Source organism: Triticum aestivum, chromosome 5B (genome assembly GCF_018294505.1).
Source record: "Triticum aestivum cultivar Chinese Spring chromosome 5B, IWGSC CS RefSeq v2.1, whole genome shotgun sequence".
NCBI lineage: Eukaryota > Viridiplantae > Streptophyta > Magnoliopsida > Poales > Poaceae > Triticum > Triticum aestivum.
In genome coordinates, this window is record NC_057807.1 from 662,712,876 (window position 1) to 662,740,857 (window position 27,982).

The 27,982-nt window shown below is 48.4% G+C and overlaps 2 protein-coding genes across 2 annotated transcripts; both read right to left on the reverse strand.

The window, feature by feature from the left end:
• Nucleotides 1-1,410: 1,410 nt before the first annotated feature.
• Nucleotides 1,411-11,878, reverse strand: LOC123115206 (probable disease resistance protein At1g61300). Its single transcript, XM_044536435.1, has 8 exons — nucleotides 11,717-11,878; nucleotides 11,439-11,641; nucleotides 9,764-9,902; nucleotides 6,224-6,286; nucleotides 5,989-6,176; nucleotides 5,432-5,827; nucleotides 3,645-3,945; nucleotides 1,411-3,180 (listed from the first exon to the last, which is right to left on the reverse strand). Exons 1-8 carry the CDS (start codon nucleotides 11,876-11,878, stop codon nucleotides 1,411-1,413), a joined length of 3,222 nt encoding a protein of 1,073 aa, XP_044392370.1.
• A 7,154-nt stretch (nucleotides 11,879-19,032) lies between these two features.
• LOC123114008 (disease resistance protein RGA4) lies at nucleotides 19,033-23,531 on the reverse strand. The gene is made up of 3 exons (XM_044535353.1): nucleotides 22,472-23,531; nucleotides 19,961-21,930; nucleotides 19,033-19,868 (listed from the first exon to the last, which is right to left on the reverse strand). Exons 1-2 carry the CDS (start codon nucleotides 23,212-23,214, stop codon nucleotides 19,989-19,991), a joined length of 2,685 nt encoding a protein of 894 aa, XP_044391288.1. The 5' UTR covers nucleotides 23,215-23,531; the 3' UTR covers nucleotides 19,033-19,868; nucleotides 19,961-19,988.
• Between the last annotated feature and the right edge of the window lie 4,451 nt (nucleotides 23,532-27,982).

Below are 27,982 nucleotides of genomic sequence, written 5' to 3' on the forward strand. Positions count from 1 at the left end.
GGGGATGGATCTGGGGAAATTTTTCTCTGGGAGTGGGTCTCACCGTGTCCTTCGTGAGGACCGTAAACATAAAGTGCGGACTGCGGAGGAGGTAAAGCATGACTCCAATGTTTATCCAAGTCAACAAACAAACTGTAGCACTTGCAAATTTCAAAAACCGTGAAAATAATTAGTGAAGTAGGAAAACAGATTGCATACCTTTAGTTCATTGCTTGCTGCAACTAAGATCGACTGAAAAGGGGATGCATCAGCTGCAAACAGGAGACTATGTGTTCCCGTCAGTTCTGAAAAAAAATTCACCCAAGCCAGTTCTGAATCAAGAAGGGTGTGTTCCTGTCAAAATTAAATGTAGCACTTGCAAATTCCAAAAATCATGAAATAAGAAAACAAATTGCACACATTTAGTTCATAGTTAGTTTTACACAAGTCCGGGAGCATGGGTACAAACATGCATGAAACAAGCATCAAATCGAATGGACGGATTGCACATGGTATTTAGTATTTTACAAATTTAAGCTTTTTTTAGAAAAGGAGGAAGATCCCCGTCCTCTGCATCTGGCCGATGCATACATCCACTTTATTATTAATTATTCTTAAAAGACCTTACAAAAAAATACAGCAGTAAGTCTGAAGCCACCGTCTAGACAGCATCTGTTGCTACTCCTATTCATTTGATGAAGGGATGCTGATAGTCTGGGCCTAATACCAAACAGACCTCGCAGTCAAACCTAACATCTAAGACCTGAATTCCCATCCAGGACACCTGTCGGGTATGGGTCACCCACCGGTCCGGCGCACTCCTCAACCAGGACGCCTGCCGGGTATGAGGCCGCCGCAGCCACCTGCGACCAATCCATCTTCAGAGATGTACTGATGCATCTACCTTGCCCGGTCTAGCTGCTGTCGATGCCACCACGACGCCAGACAACGCCACCATCCTGCGCTCGTCCATCAACACACGCCCAGCAGCGAGACCCCGCTGCTCCATGCCGCTGAGACCCGCCATTGTCGACGTGTCAGATGCAACGCCGCTCCTCCTTCGCGAACACCACCTTGTACCACTGGTCCTATCCCCTCCACCTGTAGATCCTCTGCACTCCCAACCGAGCCCCAGTGCCCCTGACGACACCTCCAGGAAGGTCACGATGCAAAAAGCGCCGCTGCCGCCAGATCCGAAAAGGATTGAAGGTTTTCACCCGGCCGGGGATCTGGGTGGGTAGATTGGGCCCTCAGCTGCGCCTTCATGAAGGAAAGCGGCGCCCATGGGCGTCGCCGCCGCCGGGCCGGCTAGACTGGCCAAGGTTTCCCCCGGACCCAAAGTACACCACCAGGGCTCACCACCACCGGAGCATGCAGCCGCAAACCACCGGGACGACGACAGAGGCAGCAGGAGAAAGGGGAACCTCCAAATCAGACGCAACGGAGAACCGCGCCATGGCCGGGTTCCACCAGCGACCCGCCACCCGTGCGGCCGAGTACGCTGGCCAGCGTCGCCTGCAGACGTCTCCAGCCGCCGCCGCCTCGCCAATAGGGCCGCCGCCCAAGGATCCGCAGGCCACCGATGCGATACTCCGGCCCGCAGGCCGACGAGATCGATCCGGGCGCCGAGATCCCCGCCGCCACCTTCCCCGGCGTCCACGCCGGGCTTTGCCGGCGGCCATCTCCGGCGGCGGCGAGGGACAGAAGGGGGATGAGGGGAGGCGGGCGGCGAAAGATGGGATCGCCCCCGAGTCGCCAGGGTTGCAGGAAAGATTTGACACCTTCTTCCAGTTCCAATCTTTCCCAGGTCTTACTAAAAATCTTTAGTACCTTCAGTTTTCGTGGCAAGCTGTCCGTCTTGAAAGGAAGCCTGAAGAATTCTCTATAATCACGAAGCTCCAGTCGCTCTAGGGATGGGAATATCACATCAGGATCCCCAATACTGACGAGTGATTTGCACCCCCAAAATCTCAGATATTTGAGGCAGGAAAATGTTTTCAAACTATCTTGTTCGCTGCACTTGTTATCACCATGGGGCTTCATAAATGCTTGTTGCATCCCATTACAGCCACCTATCACGAGTTGTTCGAGGCAAGGCAGATACATGGCCCAGGAGAGGTGGTTTAGCTTTCCGCAGGATTGCACCTTCAAACAAGCTAGCCTGGGAAATAGAGATGCTGGAGATGTTTCCATCCAAGTTATCTCTTTCAAGTCGTCCAAATGTACCAAACTGAGCTGATTGAGAATACGAAAGCAACAATATGGTTGTGCCAACTCGCGTCCAAATATTATTTCCTCCATGGCGCACATGTCAATTCGCAGTTCATACAAGGTCCTTGGTGCAAACTCATGTGATAGAATTTTAGAGAAGTAGAGGGCACGTGTCTCAAGTCTTCGTAGATTTAAATATCTGACGGGGAGATTGTCGCTTCCCCTTAGTGATATATACTGAGGAAAACCCATGGCAATGATACCAACTGCTTTCAAGTGGCGTAGGGTGCCCAACTCTCGAAGGATTCTACGAAGAAGGCCCACACCAACTGGACATAAATGATAGGTTCTGAAGTCCATTACTTGTAATGCTTGAAGGCTAGATATGACACCCTCCGGTATCCTTATAATGCCAGTTGATTCTAGGTACAAGAACTTGAGCTTAATTAGGTTTCCAAAGCAGAGAGGCACTTCATTTATACCATCATTATCCGGCAAATCCAGGTACTCCAAATTTGCCAAGGAACATAATTCTTCAGGTATTCCCTTCAGGTCGTTCGAGTGCAAATCTAGATATGTCAGTGACGTGAATTTCTTAATTACTTCAATTATTATGCTTTCACGCAACATGTTGTTTCCAAGGCATAACATCCTCATATGACGAGGGTTAGAGCCAACATGAGTAAGTTTCGACAAACGGTTCTTCATCAGTGAGACACATTCAACTTGCCTCCAAGGGATGCTGAAATTTTCGTTCGGACCAACTGCTGCGCGGACATACCATTTGCCATTGTTCTTCCCGCAGCCGCAAGAGATCCATAAAGCCATGTCACAAACCACATCATGCATTATAACAGAATCATATAGTTCTCCACAACCATCTAATAAACATGCAGCTGAAAGTTCACCCATCAGACTGTATGCTTTTGTGTAACAACTTTGTATATCTGACTCATCCACTAGGCCTAAGCCAATCCAGCATCGAGCAAGCTTTAGGCTGCGTTCGGTTTGCATGTATAGAAAATACAGGACCAAAAAACTGTAAAGGAATATGATTGATTGTACAGTAGCAGACCATAGGGTTATAAAGCGAAGGAAGAGAAGCCTGCGGGGTGTTCGAAGCATAGTTGTAAAAAATACTTTGTTACTGGCCAAGACTGTGTAGGCCATGGCAGATCCTATGCTATTTTTTATCCGCATGTACTCTCTCAGATTGTCTTTTTCCTCATGCATGGCTGGTACAGTTCAATTGTTTATTTGAGTGGTGTTGCCTTCTCTCGGGCATCCGCCCAGAAATGAGGTTCAACTGGATTTTTGCAATCCTGTGGAATGAGCCCTCCAAGACAGTATTTCCTCCAAACTTCTGTAGCACTTTCCTACGAGGCGAACGGTTCAGAGGTAAACAAAACTACGGGTTTTCGAACATGCAGATTTCCTTTGTTTTTCCTGCAAACCGAACGAGGCCTTAATTTGGGAATCATCTCATCCTCTGGCCATAGTGCACAAGTCAAGAAACAATACCTCAAGCTGTTGTTTCGTAAACTATCAAAACTAAACTTGACCCGACTGAAAACGGCTCTTTCCATATCAAGTAGGTCATCACTATCACAACATGACCGTTTCATATGTTGGATGGCATATTCCCACTCAGCCGTATCAATTTTGCCATACATTGCCCATCCAATCGTTATCAAAGCTAATGGCAAGCCTTTCATTTCCTGCACAAGTTCTCTTGCAAGTGCTTCAATGCGAGGACTATAAGATAGAGTTTCGTTTTTTTCGAAAAGGAGGAATACCTCCGGCCTCTGCATCTGGTCGATGCATACGGCCACTTTATTAATTATTAGCACAAAACCTTACAAAGTCGTACAACAGTAAGACCAAAGCCACCATCTTCGCAACCTCTGTCGCTACTCCTATCTAACTGATGAAGGGGCGCTGATGGTCTGGGCCTAATACCAAACAGACCTCGCAGCCAAACCTAACATCTAAGACCTGAGGTCCCAACCTGGACGCCTGCCGGGTATGGGCACCCACCAGTCCGGCGTGCTCCTCAACCAGGCCGCCCGCCGGGTATGAGGCCGCCACAACCACCTACCACATATCCATCTTCAGAGTTGTACTGTTGTAACAGCCTTGCCTGGTCTCGCTGCCGCCGACGCCACCACGACGCCAGACAGCGTCGACCTCCTGCGCGTGTCCGTCACCACACATCTGACGCCCAGCCTCCGCTGCTCCATGCCGCCAAGAGCCGCCGCCAAGAATATGTAGAATGAAACACCGCTCCACCGAAGGGAGGCAGCACACCCCCACCCCTCACCTGCAGACCCTTCCATCCGATCCCAATGTCCTTGGCGTCGCCTCCAGGAAGGTTACGGTGCCTAAGGCGCCGCCGACGCCCGATCCGCATCGGATCTTGGGCTTTCACCCGGACATGGGTTGGAGAGGAGAGATGGTGCCCTCAGCAACGCCCCCAAGGAGGAAAGCGGCGCCAAAATCGGCGTCGCCGCTGCCAGTCAGCCTAAGGCTGCCAAGGTTTCCCCCGGACACCGATCTGCTCCACCAGAACACACCGGAGGTGGATCCGGCAAGATCCAAACCAACCCGGGGACTCGGAAGGGATGCACGGAAGGGAGAGGGGCAATACCCGCCGCCGGCCGACCCCAAAGCGTTGCCGAACGCGGCTCGGCCGCCGCGAGGTCAGCTTTGGCTGGGGCGCCGGCCGCCATCCCCGACCCCCAGCCTATCCCACCACCTCCCCCCGGAGGAAGAAGAGGAGGGGAAGGCCGAGGCCGCCACTGCTGCGCCGACCCCTCCGCCAGCCACGGCGGAGGAAGCCGCCCACAGCCCGCACCGCCCGCAGCCCGCCCCAACCGGATCTGGATCGAGCCGCCGCCGTCTCCACACCAGCCGAGCACCACCGAGGAGCAGACCATCACGCCACCCGCACACCCGCGCGCCATCCTGCGCTGATGAGGGGCCGCGCCGCGGCGCCCCGCGAGAACGCCGTGGCCAGATCCAGGTCGGCCGGCCCGCGCCAGCCCTCCCGAACGAGGCGATGAAGACGCCCCGCCGCCGCCGGCGCCGGCCGGGCTTCGCCCGGGCGCGCCCTTTGGCGGCGGCGGGAGGAGGAGGAGGAGAAGAGAGGTGGAGAAGGGCCGGCGGCTAGGGTTCCTCCCCTGTCGCCCGCGGGAGCGCCAGAGGAGGAAGGAGTTCAGTTACTGACCAAAGTTCTCGTGACCAAGATAGAGTTTCGTGTCCGACCTTATCTTGGAATAGCTGCCATGCCTCATCCTCTTGCAGGCAAGCTACTTTGCACTCTTTCCTCACCTCCATTTGACCACAAACTTTTCTCGATCTTGTTGTGAGCACCACTTTTCTCCGAATATGTTTTGTACTTCCAAGGGGATATGGTATGCCAGTTGCTTGCAGATCAATTTGGTCCCAAGGGTCATCCAACAAGACAAGAAAGTTTGACTTCTTTAAGAAGTCAAAAATAGCATTAACATCATTCTTCAAATTGAGTTGGCATGCAATGTCAGCTTGGATCTTTTCCACTGAACACCCCCTTGAAGCTGTCACTCGTATGACATGATTGAAGGTTATGTCTCCATCAAGTGCGTTCTTAATACGAAACTACTTTATGCACGACGGTAGGTAGACGATTTACAGACGATGCATAATCGGACGCTGTTATGGATGCTGCTTCCTCACACCAACGGTGTGATTAACACTATCGTGCATAAATCGGCCAGATGCCGTCGTGTGTATAGCAGTTCTCTTCTTAATATTGTTCAAAAGGTGTGTTTTCCCACTCCACCTGGACCCCATATTCCAATCACTCCCACGGGATCATCCTTAATGAATTGGAGAGCGTTTTGAAGGTTACATTCCTCAGCAGACATAGATGGACCAGATTCGATTGAAATGATGTGAGGATTATCATTGAGACATTCCTTGGCCGCACGAAGTTTCTTAGCTGCCCCCTGCCCAACGGTAACATTATTCTCTGCGCTATCATTCTATGACGAACATTATTCATCCTAATAAGCGGGTTGATGGTGTAATCATCCAGATTTTCCAACGTCCTTTCTACCTTCAAGGCACAAGTTTAAACATGTAAACTAATACTCAAATTGGCATTAAAAAGAGTTATACACTCCACGAATGAAGTTACCTGTGATACTGTTGAACTACTCACATCAGTTACAAGGCATGTATTTTCGGTTTTACAAAGCCTATTGATTATATATGATGTATATGGTCTGTTCGCTTGGTTACCATTAGTACACTCTATCCCTAGCTTGGTGCATAACCAAATCTGTTTCAACTGTGTGTCTCTCTGTGATTTCCCCAACTTATTCTTCCAACTTTCAAGTACCTATTTAGATAGGAATCCAAGTGTATTAGATACCGAAAAAGGCTTTCGCCCCGCTTTATATATAAAGTACGAAACCACAAGCATCCAGTACAACCACACGGCATGCCACCGCAACACACGCACACACCCAAGACAGGATACATAGGCGCTGAGCGCAGCAACACCACTCCTAGCACTACCGCCCCGAAGAAATGAAGCTATATATGACGAACCATGCGCTCCAAGGCGGCGCCTTCAGGAAGGATACGACGCTGGAGCGCCGCCGCCGCCCGATCCAAGGATCAGAGTTTCCCCCGGAGCCGCATGACGGACAATGAGAGCCGCGACGACGCCTTCAAGAAGGGAACGATCTTCGCCGCCGCCGGTCCGTCCCAAGATAGAGCAGGTTTTCACCGAACGCCACACCCCGGCAACCACGCCGCCCACACGACCATGGTGACCGGGCAGCACCAAGGCACGGACTTTGTCCAAGAGCACCGCGCAACCACCATCACCAGGGCCGCCGCCCCAGCATCCAAGACCTCGACACCACCTCACCCGTGACCCGCCGCTATCCCAACCGAAGATACGAGCGGAAAGGAACCGCCTTTCGCACCCCTGGGCTGCCCCCAACGCCGAAACCCAGAGGCCGGCCAAAATTGGCCTTCATTGACACGTCCTGCTGCCGGGCGCGAGATGAGCACGGTCCTAGTGCCGGGCGCGAGACGAAGGTCAGTCCTGCTGCCGGGCGCGAGACGAACTCAGTCCTGCTGCCGAGCGCGAGACGAGCGATGGACTGTAGTCGAGGGATGGCCGAACCTTTGATGAAGGTAGCAACCAGACGACGAGAGGGTCGAAGGTCGAAACGGGCAGCCTACAGACAAGCCGACGCCGGAAAGCCAGCCGCCGCCGCAGTCAACCCGCCGAGCTGCCATGGAGCTGGCACGGCGAAGCCACCTCCTCGTCGCCGCCCATCGCCGGGACCGCAGCCACGCTGGGCTGGGGCCCCAAACCCGCGGCGCCGACCGGAAAAAAGGCAAAATCTGACCGGCATGCACCACCACCACCACCACCATACCGACGACGACGACGAGCGCAACAGCCCCCGCGAGCCGCCGGCAGGCCCTTGCCGCCGCAGCCCTCGCCCCTGTCGGCGTCAAGACCAGACCAGGGCTGGCCGGACCTGACCGGAGGACCGCAGGGGCGCCACCACCAGGGGGGCCAGGCAGAGAAGGCCCAGACCCCGCCTCCACGCGCGCCAGGGCCCAGCCCAGCCGCCGCCGAAAGCAGAGCCGCGAGCCAGATCCGAACCACCCCGACCGAGAGGAGGAACCGCGCGCCGCCCCCAACGCCCACAGCCCTTTCGCACGGCCGCTAGCAGTCCGCGCCTCCGCCGCCAGCTGCTGCCACCGCGCCGCCACGCCCCGTGCCCGCGCCACGCCGCCGCCCGATTCCGACGGCCCGCGCCACCAGGAACCAAGCAGGGGAAGGAGAACGCCCCGCCGCCGCCGATGCTGGTCGGGCTTTGCCCGTCAGCTCGCCGAGGCGGCGGCGAGGAGAGGAGGAGGGGAAGGAGGGCCCTGGGCCGGCGGCTAGGGTCCCCCCCCCCCCGGCGCTCGTGGGAGCGTCGCGGGAGGGGGAAGGGTTCAGGGTGGGGCTTTTTTAAGTGTATTAGATATGTAGAGAAAAAAGACCAATCTATACCTGGGTACGTATAGTAACACGTCTAATTTGCTCTATATTTTCAAGTAGTAGCATTTAAGAAGCAACTCGTCAAAAGTAACCTTTTCTAGTTGAAATAATAATATGTATGCCCAATTATGAGCAAAATATTTTTTTTATAATTGTAGCATTTATTGACAGACTAAAATAACTGTAAAATAAGGAATTATTGTAACATGTTACTACTAGATTGCTGCATATTTAAAGTGGGTCATTGTACCTAGGTATGTATATATGATGATATTGTACAAGTACATCTAGGAGTAGAGTAATCTTACTCTACACCTGAGCTAACTCAAAACACTATTTTATAGTGCAACCAACCCAACACATCCTATTAAACCACCACTTTCCACCCCATGGGTCAACAAAATCTGCCCATCAATTACTATCATTTGATCATGACTTTACAATCCCTTTAGAAATTATATGACTATAATTTTTCGTAATTATGACCATGTCTTATTGTCAAATCTAGCTGGCACATGTTATGAAGGAGTGCCTTTTTAGTTGTTCACAATTGACTAGGAACAAAACAAATTGCATGAGGTGCATAGATTAAATCCATATCCTCTCTTTACTTTTAATTACAATATACAATTGTTCTCATGGCAGTAAAATCATGCCATATTACAATGATGACCTTGGCTTGGCATGTTACTAGTTGGACATGTTGGTTTGGGCGTAAGTATGACTGTTTTAAACTGTCATTTCCTACATCAAAAATTGTGAAGCATCTTATAAAACCACATAAAAGAAACATTGAACTGCTAGTAAAAAAATTATCTACCTTGATGTACAATAAGTTATTCTACTCACAAACCAATACACAAACAAAGAAAATGCATTGATCTGTAGACCGCGTCAGTTCAAGCTTGAGCAGCAAAACATTCTCCAAAAATTACGGGGTTGTACCTATAACCGCGTCTAGATGATCCACACAAGTAGCAATAAGAATAAAGTACAACTACAGTATTGCACGTCTTGAAAATATATATGTGAAATCTACATAGAACTGTTCAATCTAACTAGGTGTAGAAATCATCTATTACCGACATTTTTTTGTCATTCATTAATCCGCATTTGGAAGATTAACATGCACTCTAATGTAATTTTATCATGTATATTACTCCTTGTCTATGTTGTGTCAATTATAAGATATAGAGTCGAGTTACTCTCTGTTCTGTCTATCTCTTCTTACTATGTAGAACAAAAAAGGTGGCATTAATGGATTTTAGATATTGCTTTGTGGAGCCTAGTAAGATCTAGCAGCATGTAAATTGCCCTTTCATGTTCAATTGAACAAGTAGAAATAAAGGTTATCTTCCTAGAGATACTTTACTACATATGATTTGAAGAACAATGTTATGTAACGACTTAAAAAATGCAAGGTCAAAGCAAAATATGGTTATTTTGAAACCTAGCGTTTAGCCTTTTTTGAGGGAGGTCCAGCCCTTTATCATGGAACAACCGCAAAAATATTGTTCTTACATTATCAACATCAGGATATGTTGGGTACCACTTCTTTCCCGTCAGCATCTCTATAATTATGACACCAAGACTATATATGTCCGGCTTGTATGTGATCGTGTATATGTCCCCACTATGAAACTCTGGTGCAATATACCCCCTGCATCAAAATTTAGTCATATAAACAAAGAGATAATTACACCTCCCGTCCTTGTACTCTCCGGCCTGTAACATGATGGTCCTCAAACTCGTGGAATGCTCCACTGGGGTCCTTAAATACGAGAATATGCTCCAATACAGTCCTAGCTACATCTCCCGCAGCCCAGCGTGGCGCCACATCAGCATACAATACATGTGGGTGACGCGCATGTCAGTACATCAACGAGGAAGGAACGTGCAAAAATTTTGAGGAGGAAATCGAACCCTGCACCAAACGCATACCTGCCAGCCAAGCTAACCATCACACTAGACCACACATCATGTCTAGCTAATAAACAAGTTCCTGGCATCACATATATGGTAACGTACCTCTCTTCGTATTCTACCGGTTTCCTTTTATTTTATTTACCAATTTTGCGTTAGATCAAAAAAGACAAATTCGTGTTTATTTTCCCTTTTTTATCTAATATAGGTAAATTATGTATTAATAATTATTATAGTTTTTTCTTACATTTATTTTTAAAATTGGAAAAGTTAAAAAGACGAACTTGAAAATAAAAGAATAGGAAAATCTGTAATTGGGCGTAGAGTTGGATAAAAGTATAAATATTTTCTAAAACCACGCTGAACAATATATAAAATACACGCTGTCAAATTTTTAAATATTTTTGTATTTAAAAATACAATGAGGATTCAAAATAAATGCCCGTGCTTGTGGTCCTGAATGAAGATACATAAATTTTCCTACACTTTTTTAAATCAAAATAATTCTTATAAGTCATGTTTACGTCTTCGAGGCATACAATAATGAGAACAGAATATAGATTTAAAATGCACTACAACAGGATTTGTTTATGCGAAAAGGGGAAAATTAACAGAAGACATAGCCAGGACAGTATTGGAGCGTATTCTCGTGTTTGAGGACCGTAGTGGAGCACTCCACGAGTTCGAGGACCATGGTGTTACATGAAGGAGAGTACAGGGACTATAGGTGTAATTATCTCTATAAACAAATGGGAAAAATCAAATAATAAAATTTCTAACTAAAAGCAAAAGGAGAATTCAAGAGGCTTTGCCAACTTACAATGTGCCAGCCATATTTTTGGTAATAGCTCGGCTTTGCTTTTCATCAAAGCACCTTGATAGTCCAAAGTCAGTAATTTTTGGCATCATATTGCCATCTAGCAGAATATTTGCGGGCTTGAGATCTAAGTGAACAATACGATTCTGGTGAAGGTGATGTAAACCATCACAAATACCATTTATTATCGCATAGGTCTTTATCCAGTCATGTCCATAAGATGCATCTATAAAGGAGAGAGAATTGAAGAAAGTAAGGTGTTAGTATTTGACATATATGAAGATTGAAATACTCAATTTTGTAATGTTAGATAGAATACGACACCATAAGTGGGCTGATTGAACTAAATATCTGTAATATATTCATTAAAATGGAAACAGGAGTGCAGGCCACATGATCCTACCTTTGATATACTCATCAAGACTTCCTTTAGGTACATACTCAAAACAGAGCAACCTTTCACGTACATCTGCCATGACAAAATCTCCATCATAGCCTACCATTTCGCCTTGTATGTTAGCACAATATCCAAAAAAATTTACTATGTTTTTGTGCTTCACCTTCATCAAACAACGAATCTCTTCATTAAATTTATTATCAGGAATATCAAGCCTTTCAAATAGCTTCTTCACAGCAACGGTCCCATTCTCAAGCATTCCCTACAAGTCGCAAGATGCCTTGTCAGCATTAATTCAGTTTTCGGATTAACAGAGGGCAGTTGAGAGTTGCCTTACCTTATAAACAACCGCAAACCCACCGCTGCCAATTTGACGCTTCTCAGAGAAACCATCTGTGATGTCTTCCGAAAGTGATAATGGAAAGGCCTTTGGCTGCTCGTCTTCGTGAGATAGCATGTGCTCGAGGTCATTTCGTGCAACACTAGCTTGGCGACCCATTAGCAGCCACTAGATCCAGCACCCGAGTTGCTCGAGTTATCACGAAAGAGATAGCTGTGGTGCAGAGAAGAATCTTCTGATTTTGGTTGAGTAGAAAAAATTTCAATAACCATAGAACATTATTCCTTCAATGGATAAACATTGTAAAATAACAAAAGCCGGTTAACAGGAGAATGTTGTGAAACAGAGCAAGCACGATCATAGCTCCTCTACAAAACTCAACACGCACTTGACGGCATAGGCAACTAGAATAAGTTTGAAGCAAATAAGCAGCAAACATGGAAGCACGTTCTTAATCTCAAAGCTACCGATCTATAGCAGCAGCTAGTTAACTATCTATAACATGGAAGCACGTTTTTTTTCGCAGTATCGCGCCGAGCTGGATGGCCGTGGGACGACGGTCCCCGTGGGTGATAAGGGGGGCGGGATTAGCGAGCAGGCGCCTCCACGGTCCTCCTCCCCCCTGACACTCGCAGCGGAGATTCACTCCACCGCGCCCTACCCTACTTCGCCGACGATAAGGGAGGGGCGTGGGAGTCCTGACCGCACCTTGTGCGAGAGGACCACGGAGGAGCTCATTGCTTTTGGCGGGATTGCGGATCCGGTGTCGGCTGGCAGGCGTGTCAGCAACCGGATCCAGGGACAGCCGGATGCGGACGACCTGCAGCTAGCGCGTGCCAAGAGGGCCGCCATGCTTCGTCATGCCGAGACTACTGCAGGTACGTCCTTTGATATTAGTTGTTCAATTTTATACTTTTCTGAAAGATAAGGCAAACGACTTAGGCATTTCTTTGGGATCAAATGAAACCGAGGTCGTCAGATCCGTTAATGATCTTTTAGATATGGAAGCGGAGAGGGCTTCTAAGATCATTCGTAATCTTGTCTCTATCCAACCTATGAATGACAATGACATGAATAATTTAGGAATTAATGATCTTGCAAATATATGTAATACTCTCTTGCCTAGTGTCGAGGCTGAAGACGAGGAGGATGTTGAGAACACAGATATGGTAGAGCCTCTCTTGATGGAGGAGGTAGTGTCTGTCATAGATAATTCTATCGTCCCGCGGGGTGTTGAGGAGAAGCCCAAACGACCCTGGAAGCGGAAAATCTATCCTACTTCGGCAGTACGCAGAAGTGCTAGAGTTAAACTTAAGAAAAAAAATTCATGATGACTTATGAAAGGACTCTTTTGGAATAGCAGAGGTCTAGCAGACTTGGCTAAACAAAGATTCTTAGCAGAAACAACTTTAGAGCACCACATAGATTTTGTTGCACTTTTGGAAACTGGACGAGATAATTTCACCTCCCAATTCCTTCAAACCCTTTCCAGTGGTATAGATTTTGATTTGCACATTTTACCGCCTAGAGGAAGATCTGGCGGGATTTTACTAGGAGTACGGTGTGAGACGTTAGAGGTACTTAATGTGGTGCAGGGAGACTTTTCGGTTAAATTCAGGGTGAGATCAAAATTGGATGGGTTCCGATGGTCGCTAGTTGCGGTATATGGGGCAGCGCAACCTGAATTTAAACCCGATTTTCTTGCCGATCTAGTGCGGATTTGTGGAGATGAAAATCTGCCACTGCTAGTCGGGGGTGATTTTGATATCATTCGAAGAAGAGAAGAAAAGAATAATGACAATTTCGATGGACGTTGGTCTATGATGTTTAACATGATTATCGAGAGCCTCAATTTGAGTGAAACTGAGCTCACCGGTAGACAGTTTACATGGGCCAACTCGTTACCTGTTCCGACTTATGAAAAGCTGGATAGGGTACTTGCTAGTGTGGAGTGGGAACAAAAATATTCGTTGGTGTCGGTCCATGCGATGCATAGAGGGATCTCAGATCATACACCACTCTTTTTAGATTCAGGTGAGGCTACCCATGTTGCAAACAAAAACATCTTCTCCTTCGAGCAAAGCTGGTTTGAGCGAGAAGGATTTATGGAGATGATTGCACGCGAATGGGCTAAGCCAGTTACAGGAAGGACACATGTCGAGAGATGGCAGAATAAGATTAGACACCTTCGACAATTTCTGAGAGGATGGGCCAGGAATGAGAGTGGGATTTATAAGCAGAAAAAAGAACGTCTAACTCAACTCATTGAGACACTAGATGTAAAGGCTGAAACCACGCTTCTTTCTGTTAATGAGCATCGAACCAAGTCCAAGGCTGAGCAAGGCCTACGTGCTCTCTTGAGAGAGGAGGAACTCAAGTGGGCGTTGCGTGCGAAAACGCTTAAGGTTGTCCAAGGGGACGACAACACACAGTTCTTCCATATGGTTGCAAATGGTGAACATAGGAAGAAGAAGATCATACAGCTTGAACAGGACGAGGGAATAATAGTGGGGCATGAGAATCTGAAAGCATATATTTCCAACTATTATAAAGGCCTTTTTGGACCTCCGAATACTTCGACGGTGCCTCTTGATGTGTCTGTGATTGATGATATACCTCAATTACAGGCAGCGCAGAACGATGTTCACTCTGCACCGTTTACTGAAAAAGAAGTTCATCTGGCCATTACTCAGATGAAGCCGAATAAAGCACAGGGACCAGATGGGTTTCCAGCTGAATTCTATAAGAAATGTTGGCATATCATTAAAGATGATCTTATGCCTATGTTTCACGATTTTTTCGATGGCCATTTGGAGTTGTTTCACCTCAACTTTGGTACGATAACATTATTACCGAAGAAGAATGGGGCGGTCCGGATAGAACAATTCCGACCCATTTGCCTGCTGAATGTGAGTTTTAAAATCTTCACAAAGGTAGGAACTAATAGATTGACACAAATTGTTCACTCAGTGGTTCAGCCTAGTCAGACAGTTTTCATGCCTGGACAACACATACTCGAAGGAGTGGTTGTCCTACATGAAACGCTTCATGAGATTCACTCGAAGAAACTAGATGGGGTTATCTTAAAAGTGGATTTTGAGAAGTCTTATGATAAAGTCAAATGGCCTATTCTTCAGCAGGCAATGCGTATGAAGGGTTTTAGTGAAACCTGGAGGCACCAGGTGGATACTCAAGTCCAGAAAGGTAGTGTCGGAATTAAGGTGAACGATGATATCGGTCACTACTTCCAGACGCATAAGGGGTTGCGACAAGGGGATTCCATGTCACCTCTTCTGTTCAATATTGTGGCAGATATGTTGGCCGTCATTATTGGCAGGGACAAGCATCATGGCCATGTAGAGGGTCTAGTTCCTCATCTGATTGATGGGGGGGTGTCCATTCTACAATATGCTGATGACACTATTATTTTCATGGAACATGACATGGCTAAAGCACGTAACATGAAACTTATCTTATGTTTATTCGAACAATTGTCTGGATTAAAAATTAATTTTCATAAGAGCGAGGTGTTCTGTTTTGGGAAAGCCAAAGACGAGGAACATACTTACAGACAATTTTTTGGATGCGAATTAGGTGCTTTACCATTCAGTTACTTGGGTATTCCGATTCATCACCGTAAACTATCCAATAAGGAATGGAAGTGTATTGAAGAACGAATTGAAAAAAAACTCAGCTGCTGGAAGGGCAAGTTGATGTCATATGGAGGTCGACTAGTTTTGATTAACTCAGTATTGACTAGCATGCCAATGTTTTTACTTTCGTTCTTCAAAATTCCGAAAGGAGTCCGAAAGCGACTTGATTTCTTTCGATCTCGTTTCTTTTGGCAGTCTGATGAGGCCAAGAGGAAATACTGTCTCGCCAGATGGGATATCCTTTGTCAACCTAAAGACCAACGGGGCCTCGGTATTGAGAACTTGGAAATTAAGAATAAATGCCTTATGAGCAAATGGTTGTACAGGTTAGAGACAGAGCCGGAGGGCATGTGGGCTCAAATCCTGCGCAATAAATATTTGCACTCGAAAACGCTAGCCCAGGTAACCATCAGACCAACTGATTCACCGTTCTGGAAGGGACTTATGAGAACAAAGGATATGTTCTTTCGTAGGGTCAAATTCTTGATTGGCAACGGGATGTCAACAAGATTTTGGGAGGATACGTGGCTAGGAGAGACACCTCTGGCCTTACAATATCCTACCCTTTACAATATTATGCAACGTAAGGAAGATTACGTAGGTATCGTCCTTCAAACTATTCCCTTGAACATCCAGTTCAGACGTACGTTAGTGGGTGAGAGATGGACAACATGGATGCACCTGGTTCGAAGATTGATTGAAGTTTGACTCTCCGACGTGCCGGACTCCACACATTGGAAGTTAACTAAAAATGGGATATTTACGGTGAAATCTTTTTATACGGATCTGATTAATTCCGGCCCCATCCCAAGGTCAATTCATATATGGAAGGTTAAGGTTTCTTTGTGGATTAAAATTTTCATGTGGTTTGTCCACAAGCAAGTAATACTCATAAAGGAAAACTTACTTAAGAGGCGATGGGTAGGTAACTCGCGGTGTTGTTTTTGTACTAAGGATAAGACAATACAACATTTATTTATCGAATGCCCACTTGCCAAGTTACTTTGGAGAACGATTCATATAGCTTTTAATATCAATTCTTCAGTAGATATTGTGCCTTTGTTTGGGACGTGGTTAGCTGGGATTGAACAGATCACGGCAGCTCGTATTCGGATTGAAATATGTGCGCTATTATGGGCTATATGGAACTGCAGAAATGATATGATTTTTAACAGACTACACAACTTAACTTTTTTGCAGGTTATCTTCAGAGCTACAGCTTGGATCCGTACGTGGTCCTTACTCACTCCTACGGACTCCAGGGAGCCTTTGGTTACTGGGTGCAACCAATGGGAGATAGTGGCTCGGGTTATGTTCAACCGGTTCGGATGGCGTACACATAACAGGATAGGAGTCTAGAGAGCTTGTCCTTATTATCAACGTACCGGTTGTCTTTGTCCGCTTCTATTTTTCAGTTCTATGTGCTTTGTTTTTGCTCCGTTTGCGAGCTGCAAGACCTTTGTGTTGATACTTTCTGGATATTTAATAAAAGGGCCGCATGCATCATCATGATGCAGAGGCCGGGGTATACCTCCGTTTAAAAAAAACTATCTAGAGAATATCTTCTCAAAGGGAAGCAAAAAAAGTGCTGGTGTTACCTGCAGATGAGAATATCTTCTCAAGGTAGGAAAAAAAGTGCTAGTGGTGATTACCTCAAGAAGCCTTTGGCAAGATTTTTGATTCAGACTAATCGCTCCAAATCGCTGCTACTAATCAGAGGAGTGGGAGAGGTCGCGGTAGGATGGGGAGGAGAGAGTAGGTGCCGGTGGCGGTGCCGGCTGAGAGTTTCTTTCTGCAGAGTGGAAGATAAGCTGTGGGAAGAAGACGGCAGTTAGTCGGCTAGTGAGAGGGCTGGTGATCCTGGTCGCCGGCTAGTCGGAGGAATCGCGTGAGTCGAGCCGCTGCAGCTAGTCGCCTTTGCTCTTCAGATCTCAAGATCTCGTTTCTGAGAACAGCAAGGAGGGGAGGGGGAGGTGATAAATCAGACCCATACTCGCCGAGAGTTGAGACCTCAGATCCACCTTCCCATACCAGCTCCATTATTCTACACTTAGTGGCCTGAACATTAGAATATCCATCTGCTTTGTCATATAGTAGTACTCCTACTACACAACTTGCCTGCATCTGTCTGCTCACATGTTTGCAGCACCGATTTTCAGCCAAACAGAGAGCCTAGCAAACAAGAGGCACAAGAAAGAGAAACACTATTTGCTTCCGAGAGCGGGCGCCTGGCTTTTGCCTTCTGATTTTATCATCATACTCCCTTGTCCGGAAATACTTGTCAAAGAAATGCATAAAAATGAATGTATCTAGAACTAAAATACATCTAGATATATCCATTCCTCCGACAAGTATTTTCGAAGGAAGGGAGTATAACATACTCCCTCTGTATTAGTGTCAAAAAACGTCTTGCATTTTGAGATAGAGGGAGTATTACATTCTGTAGAAAAAAGCACAGAGATATGGGAAGTACTATCAATCTTCATAGCTCCGGTCACTGTTGGAGTCCCCGGTTGCTTTTGTAGTGCTAGGGGTCATGTTGTTGCACTCAACGCCTTTGTATCCTGCCTTGGTGTGTGCATGTGCTATGATGGCGTGCGGTTGTACCGGATTATTGTCGGTCATTACTTTATATATAAAACAGGGCATAACCCTTTTTTCTGTAATAAGTTTCATGGCCTTTTGAAGCCTCAGACAACAACGACAAAGCCTTTAGTCCCAAACAAGTTAGGGTAGGCTAGAAGTGAAACCCATGACATCTCGCGACCAACTCATGGCTATGGCACATGGATGGCAAGTTTCCACGCACCCCTGTCAGCTAGTTCTTTGGTGATACTTCAATCCTTCAGGTCTCTTTTAATGGACTCCTCCCATGTTAAATTCGGTCTATCCCGACCTCTCTTGACATTCTTCGCATGCTTTAGCCGTCCACTATGCACTGGAGCTTCTGGAGGCCTGCGCTGAATATGCCCAAACCATCTCAGACGATGTTGGACAAACTTCTTTTCAATTGGTGCTACCCCAACTCTATCTCATATATCATCATTCCGGACTTGATCCTTCCTCGTGTGGCCGCATATCCATCTCAACATACGCATCTTCGCTACACCTAACTGTTAAACATGTCACCTTTTAGTCGGCCAACACTCAGCGCCATACAGCATTGCGGGTTGAACAACCGTCCCATAGAACTTGCTTTTTAGCTTTTGTAGCACTCTCTTGTCATAGAGAATGTCAGAAGCTTGGCGCCACTTCAAAGGCTAACCTCCTCCTCCTCACACCTAGTAGTACTGAAACCACATCATGTACTCAGTTTTAGTTCTACAAAGCTAAACCCTTTCGATTTCAAGATTTGTCTTCCTAACTCTAACTTCCTATTTTACCCTGTTCGACTATAGTCAACTAGCACCACATCATCCGCAAAGAGCAAACACCATGGAATATCTCCTTGTATATCCCTTATGACCTCATCCATCACCAAGGTAAAAAGATAAGGGCTCAAAACTGACCCCTGATGCAGTCCTATCTTAATCAGGAAGTCATCCGTGTCAACATCACTTGTTCGAACACTTGGTTAATCGGGAAGCCTCAGATTTAAAAAAAAAAAAATCAATAACATGATAGTGCAACAATAGCACTGCCGCACTGGAGACCGAAAAATAGTACTATAGCCTCTCTTTTTTTGCACAAGTAAATATACGCCATCTCCCTCCCTGGTTACAAAAGGATTTATGGCAGAGGGCATGATAGGCTATCTAATAGTTGAACTTTCCTTCAACTGTTATGTTGCTTGTGGCCTTCCTTTTTTCCTTTTTCTTTTTTTTTTTTTTGCCTGAACTTCCTTTATTCGATGCATTTGCAAAATAGAGAAGTGTGGCTGTTCCATTGTATAAACTCATTATCGAATCAAATTAACAAACTCTCTAATCAGCAACATCTCTACACAATGTACCTGTATGGCTGGCTCCGTTCTTGCCATGAAACGTTATCGGCGGAATTCACTCGTAAATTTCTTATCATGACATCATCAATCATCACGAAGAGGATGCATCATCTCACTCTACTCACCACCAGCAGCCACCTCGCAAAGGAGAAGTCACACCTCCCGAAGGCCGCATCGTGCAGCACTATACCTGGCCATACCTCGGGCCGGGCTGGGCCTAGCCAAGCCCGACGCAAAAAACCCAGGCCCAGGCCCGGCCCGGCCCAACCAACGGGCCTGTTTTTTGGGCCCGAGCCCGGCCCGAACACCTAAAAGCCCGTCGGGCTTCGGGCCGGCCCGGCCCGACCTTCAGGAAAGCGCACAAATGACGGCCCGGACCCGGCCCGGCCCGACCTTCGGGCTCAAAATCTAGGCCCGAGCCCGGCCCGGGGGCAGCGTCGGGCCGGGCCGGGTCAGGCTTTTTCGGGCCGGGCCGGCCGGGCCGGGCTTCCCATGGCCAGGTATATGCAGCACACACATCATCAATCGGCGAATGGTTGGAAAAAGTTTTGCTCTGCAGACAATCAATATGCACCAACGTCATCATATCTGGGAACTGGGAGACAAGCTGAAGAATAGGCAGGAGGAAATAGACACAAAACTAACCATGATCGATGCGACTTGCTTCAGTGCATCAGGATCTTGGCCGTGCACGAGAAAAGATGCCCCCCATGATGGAGGCGGCGAATTTTCTCCCAACAGGTTTGGTCCGATTTACAATATCCCCTGTTGCTTCACACGGCGGAGAGTCTCTAGGCGACGAGTTAGCATGATGGATAAACAAAACGTTGGGCCTATTAGGATGGTTCATTGCAGCTGCTTGCCACCCATCCTTTATCGTATCTTGTACTCCAGAATGGAGCGCGACTTCTTTTAGCCTTGCCATGCGTGTGATGTCGATTCCTGGAAGATCACCTAGAGCTTCACAAAGTATATGAAGTGACACAAGGTAGGGCATAGCTTCATCTTGGATTGTTATGCCCTCCAGACTTTGCTCGCCCACGAGGCATAACCCCTTCAAGCTTCGGAAATGCTCTGGTTTTATGACCAAGTGACCAAGCCTGTCTTCTACCAGCTTGAGATATTTCAGTGTCATTTTCAGTCCAGACAGGCTACTTAGGATTGTGTCACCGCTCAGATTAGTCCTTGAGAGGCACAACTCCTCGATGTAGTTCAGCTTTGCACGGAACTGAGGGAGTTGCGTCAGCTTGCCTCGCAATTTGAGTGAGGTAAGACGGCCTGTAGCTTTCAGAGAATCCATGAATTGTTCTGAGCATTCCGTTGGGCATCCTTGGAAGTCGATAGACAAAGAACGATCGACTCTTGTCATATCCAGGCCTCCACCAATGAATTTCTTTGTGGCTCCTAAAACATGAACCAGTTTCGTCACATCTGCGGTGGAATCGCACCATATTTTCACCTTCCTCAACTTCCCCATGCGACTCATCAGCTGCGCAAACCCTTCGCTTTTGTCGGTGACAAATCCGGAAAGCCTCTGAAGTTCACTATCTTTTGACATGAGCCTCTCTAGCTTCTTCTGTGTGCAGTCACCTTCAGCTAGCTGAAACTTCCCAAGGAGGTGTTTCAACCCAGGGAGCTGGAGGACTTCAATTGGTAGCGTCACTACCTGGGTTCTCCTCATGTCGAGAGTCTCTAACCATTTTAGCTTCGCTATTTTCCTCGGAACCTTGTCAATACTGTCCCCGAGGCTCAGATATTTGAGCAGCAACAGGTCACATATTTTCCCGACATGTTCTGCTTTCACATCAGCACATTCTTTGAGATCCAAAACTCGGAGTAGCTTATACTTGGCATAATTCAAATTAGCCTGATGCCTGGCGACATTTGCATCATCAGGGAATACTGCCAAAGTATGGAGACGAGATAATTCCTTTGGCAAATTCAGTGGCCCATTTGCCGCACCGTTAAGATGGAGGGAAAGCCGGCGAATCTCCTTGCCAGCCGGACTCCTCTCCGTCGTCTGGCCGCTACCACACAGCATGGTGATGAAGTTCTGTGACTTGGATTTGCTGGAAATGGAGTTAAGCATCATCCCAAAAGTTTGGCATCTCTTCACATTTCCATAGTTCCTCACTTGAATGGGCTGAATGACATTGCGGGTGATGAGGCTCTCCAAATTCTTGGCTGCAACATCCTGCGAAAAACTCTCTGTTTCTGGTTGAGGAAACACAAGTCCTTCAGCCAGCCATCGCCTTATCAGGGGATTCCTCCTGACAGGATGATCGCGTGGGAACATGCAGAAATACAGCAATAAGTCCTGGACAATGGGACTTGATAGGATCTCGTTGTTGCTGCGTTGCATTCTTGCTAGTGTGTCGTCACGAAGATGGAGGCAGGCCTCCACAAATCCAGTCTCTGTCAGCTCTCCAATGAAAACCTGGCTTGTGCTATCCATGGCGAGTGGTGAACCGTTGCCACATCTGCAGCATGTTGCTTCTGGCAGCTGAATTGCCGCCGTCATGATAATTCTGCCATCCACTCCATCAGCCCAAGAGAAGGCAGATAGCACGTCGTACAAGTCATGCGTATTCACGCCATCAATCACAATCAAATACCTGCAAGATACATAATGAATGAATCTTTCAGAAAATAACAGTCATGATTTTAGTTTTTGGTTGAAGGCTTGCAGCTACAAATGTTTGCTTGCAATATTACTAGTCGATTTCAATCATAAGTTACTGAAAGTTTGAAATGCTGACACCAATTTAGCTCTCTGTTTCGTACTCGTGAACTTCATTGAGTCAGTATACTCAAGATTGAACTCATCGGGACATCCTTCAACAAGTTTAACCTACAGTCCTAGACCAGATTCCATCAATCTACTTTTATCAGAATCTACGCATGTACTATGTTTTAGAGCTTAAATTCCTCATTCCGCAGTTTTGCTTTCAAAACATATTTCCACTCTGCAATAGCCCTATTTACTTTTAGCATTCATTTTCCCAAAAATGGGATATTCCAACAGAATCATGTCTTCAACAAGTTCACAACAATAACACTGTCAAGCAAACAGTACTAATTAATAAATAATCACCTTCCGGTAATCTTTAGCTATATTACTCAAGAGGCATGATACTAGTTAAGCTACATAATCACCTTCCGGTCTTGAGTAATCCGGTGAGCCGGTGGTCAGTCGAAGCATGTTCGGCGTCGTCTCCGTTGGCTTGTGGTTTGATTTTGGAGCTGGAGGCAGTGGCACCATGATTCTTGGCCATACTAATTAGCAGCAGCTGGTCATGTATTTTCTGAAGAAGCTTGTGCACACTCATGCCGGGCGCTGCACGAACCCAAGCGTGCAGAGGGAACTGGCTGAGCACATCCCTGTTGCTGTACACCTTGTGGGCAAGGCGAGTCATACCTGCTCCACCGAAGCCGGCGACGGAGATCACCTTGAGGTTTCCCTCCGATGGGCTCCGCGCAAGCAGAGCAAGTAGCTGCTCCTCCGGATCCTCGGTGCCCCCACCTGCAGCGGGGGGATCAGGTGCGGCGGCGCCAGCGATGCTGATGCAGTTCTGTAGCTGCTCGAGAGTCTCCTTTGACCGCTTCTTCAGTTTGCCGATCTTTCCGACGAAACGGATTCTGCTCATCTTCCCGACCTGGAATCGGTCGATGCAGTCTTCCATGTCGTCCGCCAGGCGCCTGAGATCTCGGACCCAGAGGTCCGTGATGGATCTGCCGCCACTGGAGCGGCCAATGATTTCTTGGATCGACTGCAGGTCGCGCCGGATGAACCCGGCGTCCACCTCCAGGTTGTCCAGCTGCTTCCGTTTCCCATCTACCACCGATAGGAGCTTCGGCAGGAGCTTCACTATCGGGCCGACGACCACCGCAACCTCCATCCCGATGTACCCCTAGCTAGCTAGTCTACATGCGAGCCCCTCTCTCTCGCCCTAGCAGACGAGTTGTGCATCTGTTGTCAGAGCATCTCCAGTGGATGCGGCAAACGGTTCCCCGTCGGTGAAATTGCACCGGCCGGAGTTGAGCAGGCGGCGGCAGTTTTGGGCGGCGCTGGAGGTAAGAGACGAAAGGGTGGACTAGTAGTTTTGGTCCAGTGAGCGAGGAGAGATTAGATAGTGCGCACGTCTGGTTGGACCACGGCGTGCCACGAGAAGTGCTAGGAGGGGGCAGCCAGCCAAGACGAAGGCAACACAAGCGGAGAATGTTCTAAGAGCAACTCCAACATGCGCCGAACGCGCCGCGCACTAAAAACTAATTTGGCGCGCGTCCATCGCCTGGTTTGGTGCGGCGCGCACCCATCGTCTGGTTTGACGCGGCGCGCAACGGTTGCTCCAGCAGCCGCGCTGTAAAGCCGCGCGCGCAGCTCCAGCATGTGCGGTAAAAATGCAGCGCGAGCGCTCATTCTAAACATTTTTTTGCATAGATAAAAAAAACGATACAAGTTATTTTACATAGATAGTTCGACATACATAGATAGATAGATACTACTACGGCATAGATAGATAGATAGAAACTACTACGACATACATAGATAGAAACTACTCCAAGTCGCTACCATCACCATCATCATCCTCGTCGGTGTCGTCCGAGGTTGAGATCCATATGTCGTCCCAACGTTCGTCGTTCGCGGTGAAGAACGACCTCCCACCTGCTGAAACTATGTCGCACTGCTCGTTCGCCAATGCCTTCCGCTGACGCCGGTCAGCCCGCTCCGCGCGGCGCCTTGCCGTCCTCTCCGCCCAGTAGCCCCGCTCGTCGGCGACGTCCTCCGGGTGGCGACGGCGCCACTCCGCCATGGCTCGCTCGTCCTCCTCGGCGACGAGGAGGCGGCGCTGCCGCCGAGCGTGGTCGGCACGCTCCATGTCGGTGATGAGACGTGGCGGAGGGGCGACGCGCTGCGCCTGCTCGCGTGTGAAGACGTCCCGGAAGTTCATCTACGACCGGGGCCTGTCCAAGCGCCACGCCGCCGCGTCGTACGCGCGGGCCGCCTCCTGTGCGCTCCGGAACGTCCCGAGGCCGAGCCGGACGTCGCCGGACCGTATCTCGGCGGAGTAACAGCCGTTGGGGCGCTCGCGGACGCCGCGATAGCCCGAAGCACCCCGGCGACGCGGCGGCATGGTGGCGCAGTGGTGGCGCGGAAAGCTGCGAAGCGGCAAGGCGGCAAGGTTGCGAGGGGAGTGCGCGTGGATGTGTGCTGTGCGTGTGGTGAGCGCGGCAATTTATAGGCGCGCGGTAAGCGGCGCACCAAATCTACCGCGTCGCGTGCCGCTTTCTCCTGCGTGCGCGCAAACGCTTCCCGCGCGCGGTAAGTTCCCGTCACCGCTGGAGCGCGCGGAACCAGCCGGCGCGCGCTAAACCCAAACTTTACCGCGCGGGCGCGCCTTTTGTCGCGCCTGTTGGAGATGCTCTAATGCGCGCGCTAGGTATCGTGCCGGAGGACTTGGAGGGCCATGATGATAACATCGCGGAGCTAGCCAAAATATTTGAGTCACCACTAAGAGAGCAGCACATCCGGGTCATTGCGGCTCTGTTTGGCAAGGAGATGCCACCGGCTCATGAGAGGGTTGTCAGCACGTCCATGGTATTGGGGGCGGCTTGAGTTAGTCGCGGGCAGGAAGGGTGTGTGCCTCGTCTTCTATGGATTGGAACCCAAATGTACTCTCTTGGAATGTGAGGGGCCTAAATAACCCTGCTAAAAGAAATGCAGTTAGGGATTTTGTAATAGATGCTAGAGTGAACTTGGTGTGTCTCCTTGAGACGAAGTTACATGTACTGGATCAATACTTGGTGATGCAATGTATTAGGCCATCTTTTGATGGCTTTGCTTATCTGTCGGCGATCGACACGAGGGGTGGTATTTTGCTCGCTTGGGATAGTTCCTACATGGAGATTGATAATCTATCCCGGGACTCTAACTTCCTCACGGGGCATGTGCGCAACAAGGATGGATGGGAGTGGTGGTTATCCGTGGACTATGGCCCACAAGGAGATGAGTTGAAGATCAATTTTCTGGTGGAATTGCAGCATCAGAGAGACATTTGCCCGGGGTCGTGGATGGTTCTTGGAGACTTCGATATGATATTAAGAGAGGAGGAGAAGAATAACATCAATCTCAATAGATCCATGAGGAGGAGATTCAAGGCGTTTGTGGATAACAATGAGCTCAAAGAGATATACATGCATGGGGGAGGTTTACGTGGTCTAATGAGAGAGAGAATGTGGTGATGACCAAGATCGATCATGTGCTTGTTTCGGTGGATTGGGAGCTCTACTACCCGGATGTTTTACTTCAAGCCCTATCCACGAACATCTCGGACCACGCCCCGTTACACCTTTCCACGGCGGCCCCGTTTTGTGCTAAGAAGAGGTTTAGGTTTGAATTGTACTGGACCCGGCTTAAGGTTTTGAGCATGCAGTGCAGGAAGCGTGGGTGTGCGCCGAGGAAATTACAGACCCGTTTAAAAGATTGGATGCGTTGTTGAGGAATACGGCGGTGGCCTTACAAGCCTGGGGACAGAGGAAGACGGGAAACATAAAGATACAAATTGCTATCGCCAATTACGTCATCATCAGATTGGGCAGAGCTATGGAGACGAGGGAGATGTCTTGGTTGGAGAGATGGTTGAGGCGAACATTAAAACAGGCTATGTTGGGGTTGGCCTCTCTCCAACGTACGATAGAAAGGCAAAGATCGAGGCTTAGATGGATTAAAGAAGGTGATGCGAACACGAAACTCTTCCAAGTAGTGGCCAATGGATGAAGGTGCAAAAACTTTATAACTCATATCAGACATAACGGTGAGCTGATCACGGATCAAGGGAGGAAGGAGGAGATTTTCTCAGAGGCTTATGAGAGGCTCCTTGGGCATGCCACTGCCCGGGAGATGGAGGTTGATCTAGACTTCCTCGGCCTGGAAGGGATTGACTTGTCGGAGCTTGATGGTATATTCACGGAAGAGTAAGTGTGGAACACTCTCAAGGAGATGCCTCCGGATCGGGCTATCAAAAGACTTGGCATATTATCAAGAAGGAGGTGATGGCTATGCTTATGAAGCTCTACGTAGGGGATGGCCGTGGTTTTGGCAAACTGAACCGAGCGCACATCGTGCTCATCCCAAAAAAGCCGGAGGCCGAGGAGGTGGGAGACTTCAGACCGATTAGCTTAACCCACAGTGCCGCAAAGTTGTTTGCAAAGATGCTAGCGAACCGCGGGCGGAGAAGAATGAAGGAGATCGTCGAATCCAACCAGTCCACGTTCATTTGTGGGAGACATCTGCATGATAACTTCCTCCTGGTTCGGCAAGTTGCCAGGAAAATTTATGCTGGTGTCTTCTTGAAGCTCGACATCTCACGAGCATTTGACTCCCTTGCCTAGCCGTTCTTATTCGAGATGATGTGAAGGAAAGGGTTTGGCAATAAGTGGTGCCAGTGGATTGCTATACTCTTAAGGACCGCCAGCACTAAAGTGATCGTGAACGGGGTGCCAGGTAGAAGCTTTGTTCACGTGAAGGGCTTAAGGCAGGGGGGCCCAGTCTCGCCGCTTCTTTTTGTGATAGCCATGGATGTTTTGTCAAAGTTGATGATATGTGCTGCGAGTCTTGGCGTCTTGAGTCCTTTCACTGGCATTGCCCCTCATCAAGCCGTGTCTATTTATGCTGATGATGTGGCTTTGTTTGTCAAGCCACGGGAGATGGATCTCACCCTCGTTCAGTTGGTGCTTACGGTGTTCGGGGAGGCTTCTGGTTTGAGGGTGAACTATCACAAATCAATGGCGATTATGATTCATGGAGATAATGCTGACAAGGATCGTGTGGAATCGGTGTTGCAGTGCCGCATGGGAGCCTTTCCATGTAGATATCTGGGGCTGCAATTGGCCATCAGGAAGCTAACTCGGGCTGAGTGGCAGCCTATGTTGGACCATGCGAAGAATTTTGCCCCGGCTTGGCAAAGAGGGCTGCTACGTCGACCGGGCAGGCTTGTGTTGGTCAAATTGGTTATCGCGGCCAAACCAATTCACCACTTCATGGTCGTGGAGGCTCCTGGATGGGTGTTGGAGGAGATTGAACAGTGGATGAGCGGCTTATTCTGGGCTGACAAGGAAAAGGCCAATGGTGGGCAATGCCTGATCGGTTGGGACGCGGTGTGCAAGCCTACCTGCCTGGGTGGACTAGGCGTTCGGAACTTGCAGTTGCAAGGGCTTGCATTGCGTGTGAGATGGGAATGGTTGCGAAGAACAGACCCTGAGAGGTCATGGCAAGGGTTGCCGATGATGGTGGACAAAGATGCCCGCGCGGTGTTTCACAGCCTTGTTAACATTTCGGTGGGAGATGGCACCAAGGTCCTGTTTTGGCGTGATCGATGGATCCATGGTTTCTCGGTGAATGATATTGCACCATTCATATATGCCAAGGTGGAAACGAGGACAAGAAACAGGAGAACGGTGGCGGAAGGTTTGGAAAATGGGAGGTGGCTGTTAGATATTTCGGGTGAGCTCAGCTTCGGTGATCACATGCAGCTCATCTATCTCAACTTGGCGATGAGCACAGTGCAGTGCGACGCCTTCAGTCAGGATTCCTTCTCGTGGCCTGCGGATCCGTCTAGCCTTTATACGGCTAGGTCGACTTATAAACGGCTTTGTCTCGGAGCTGTT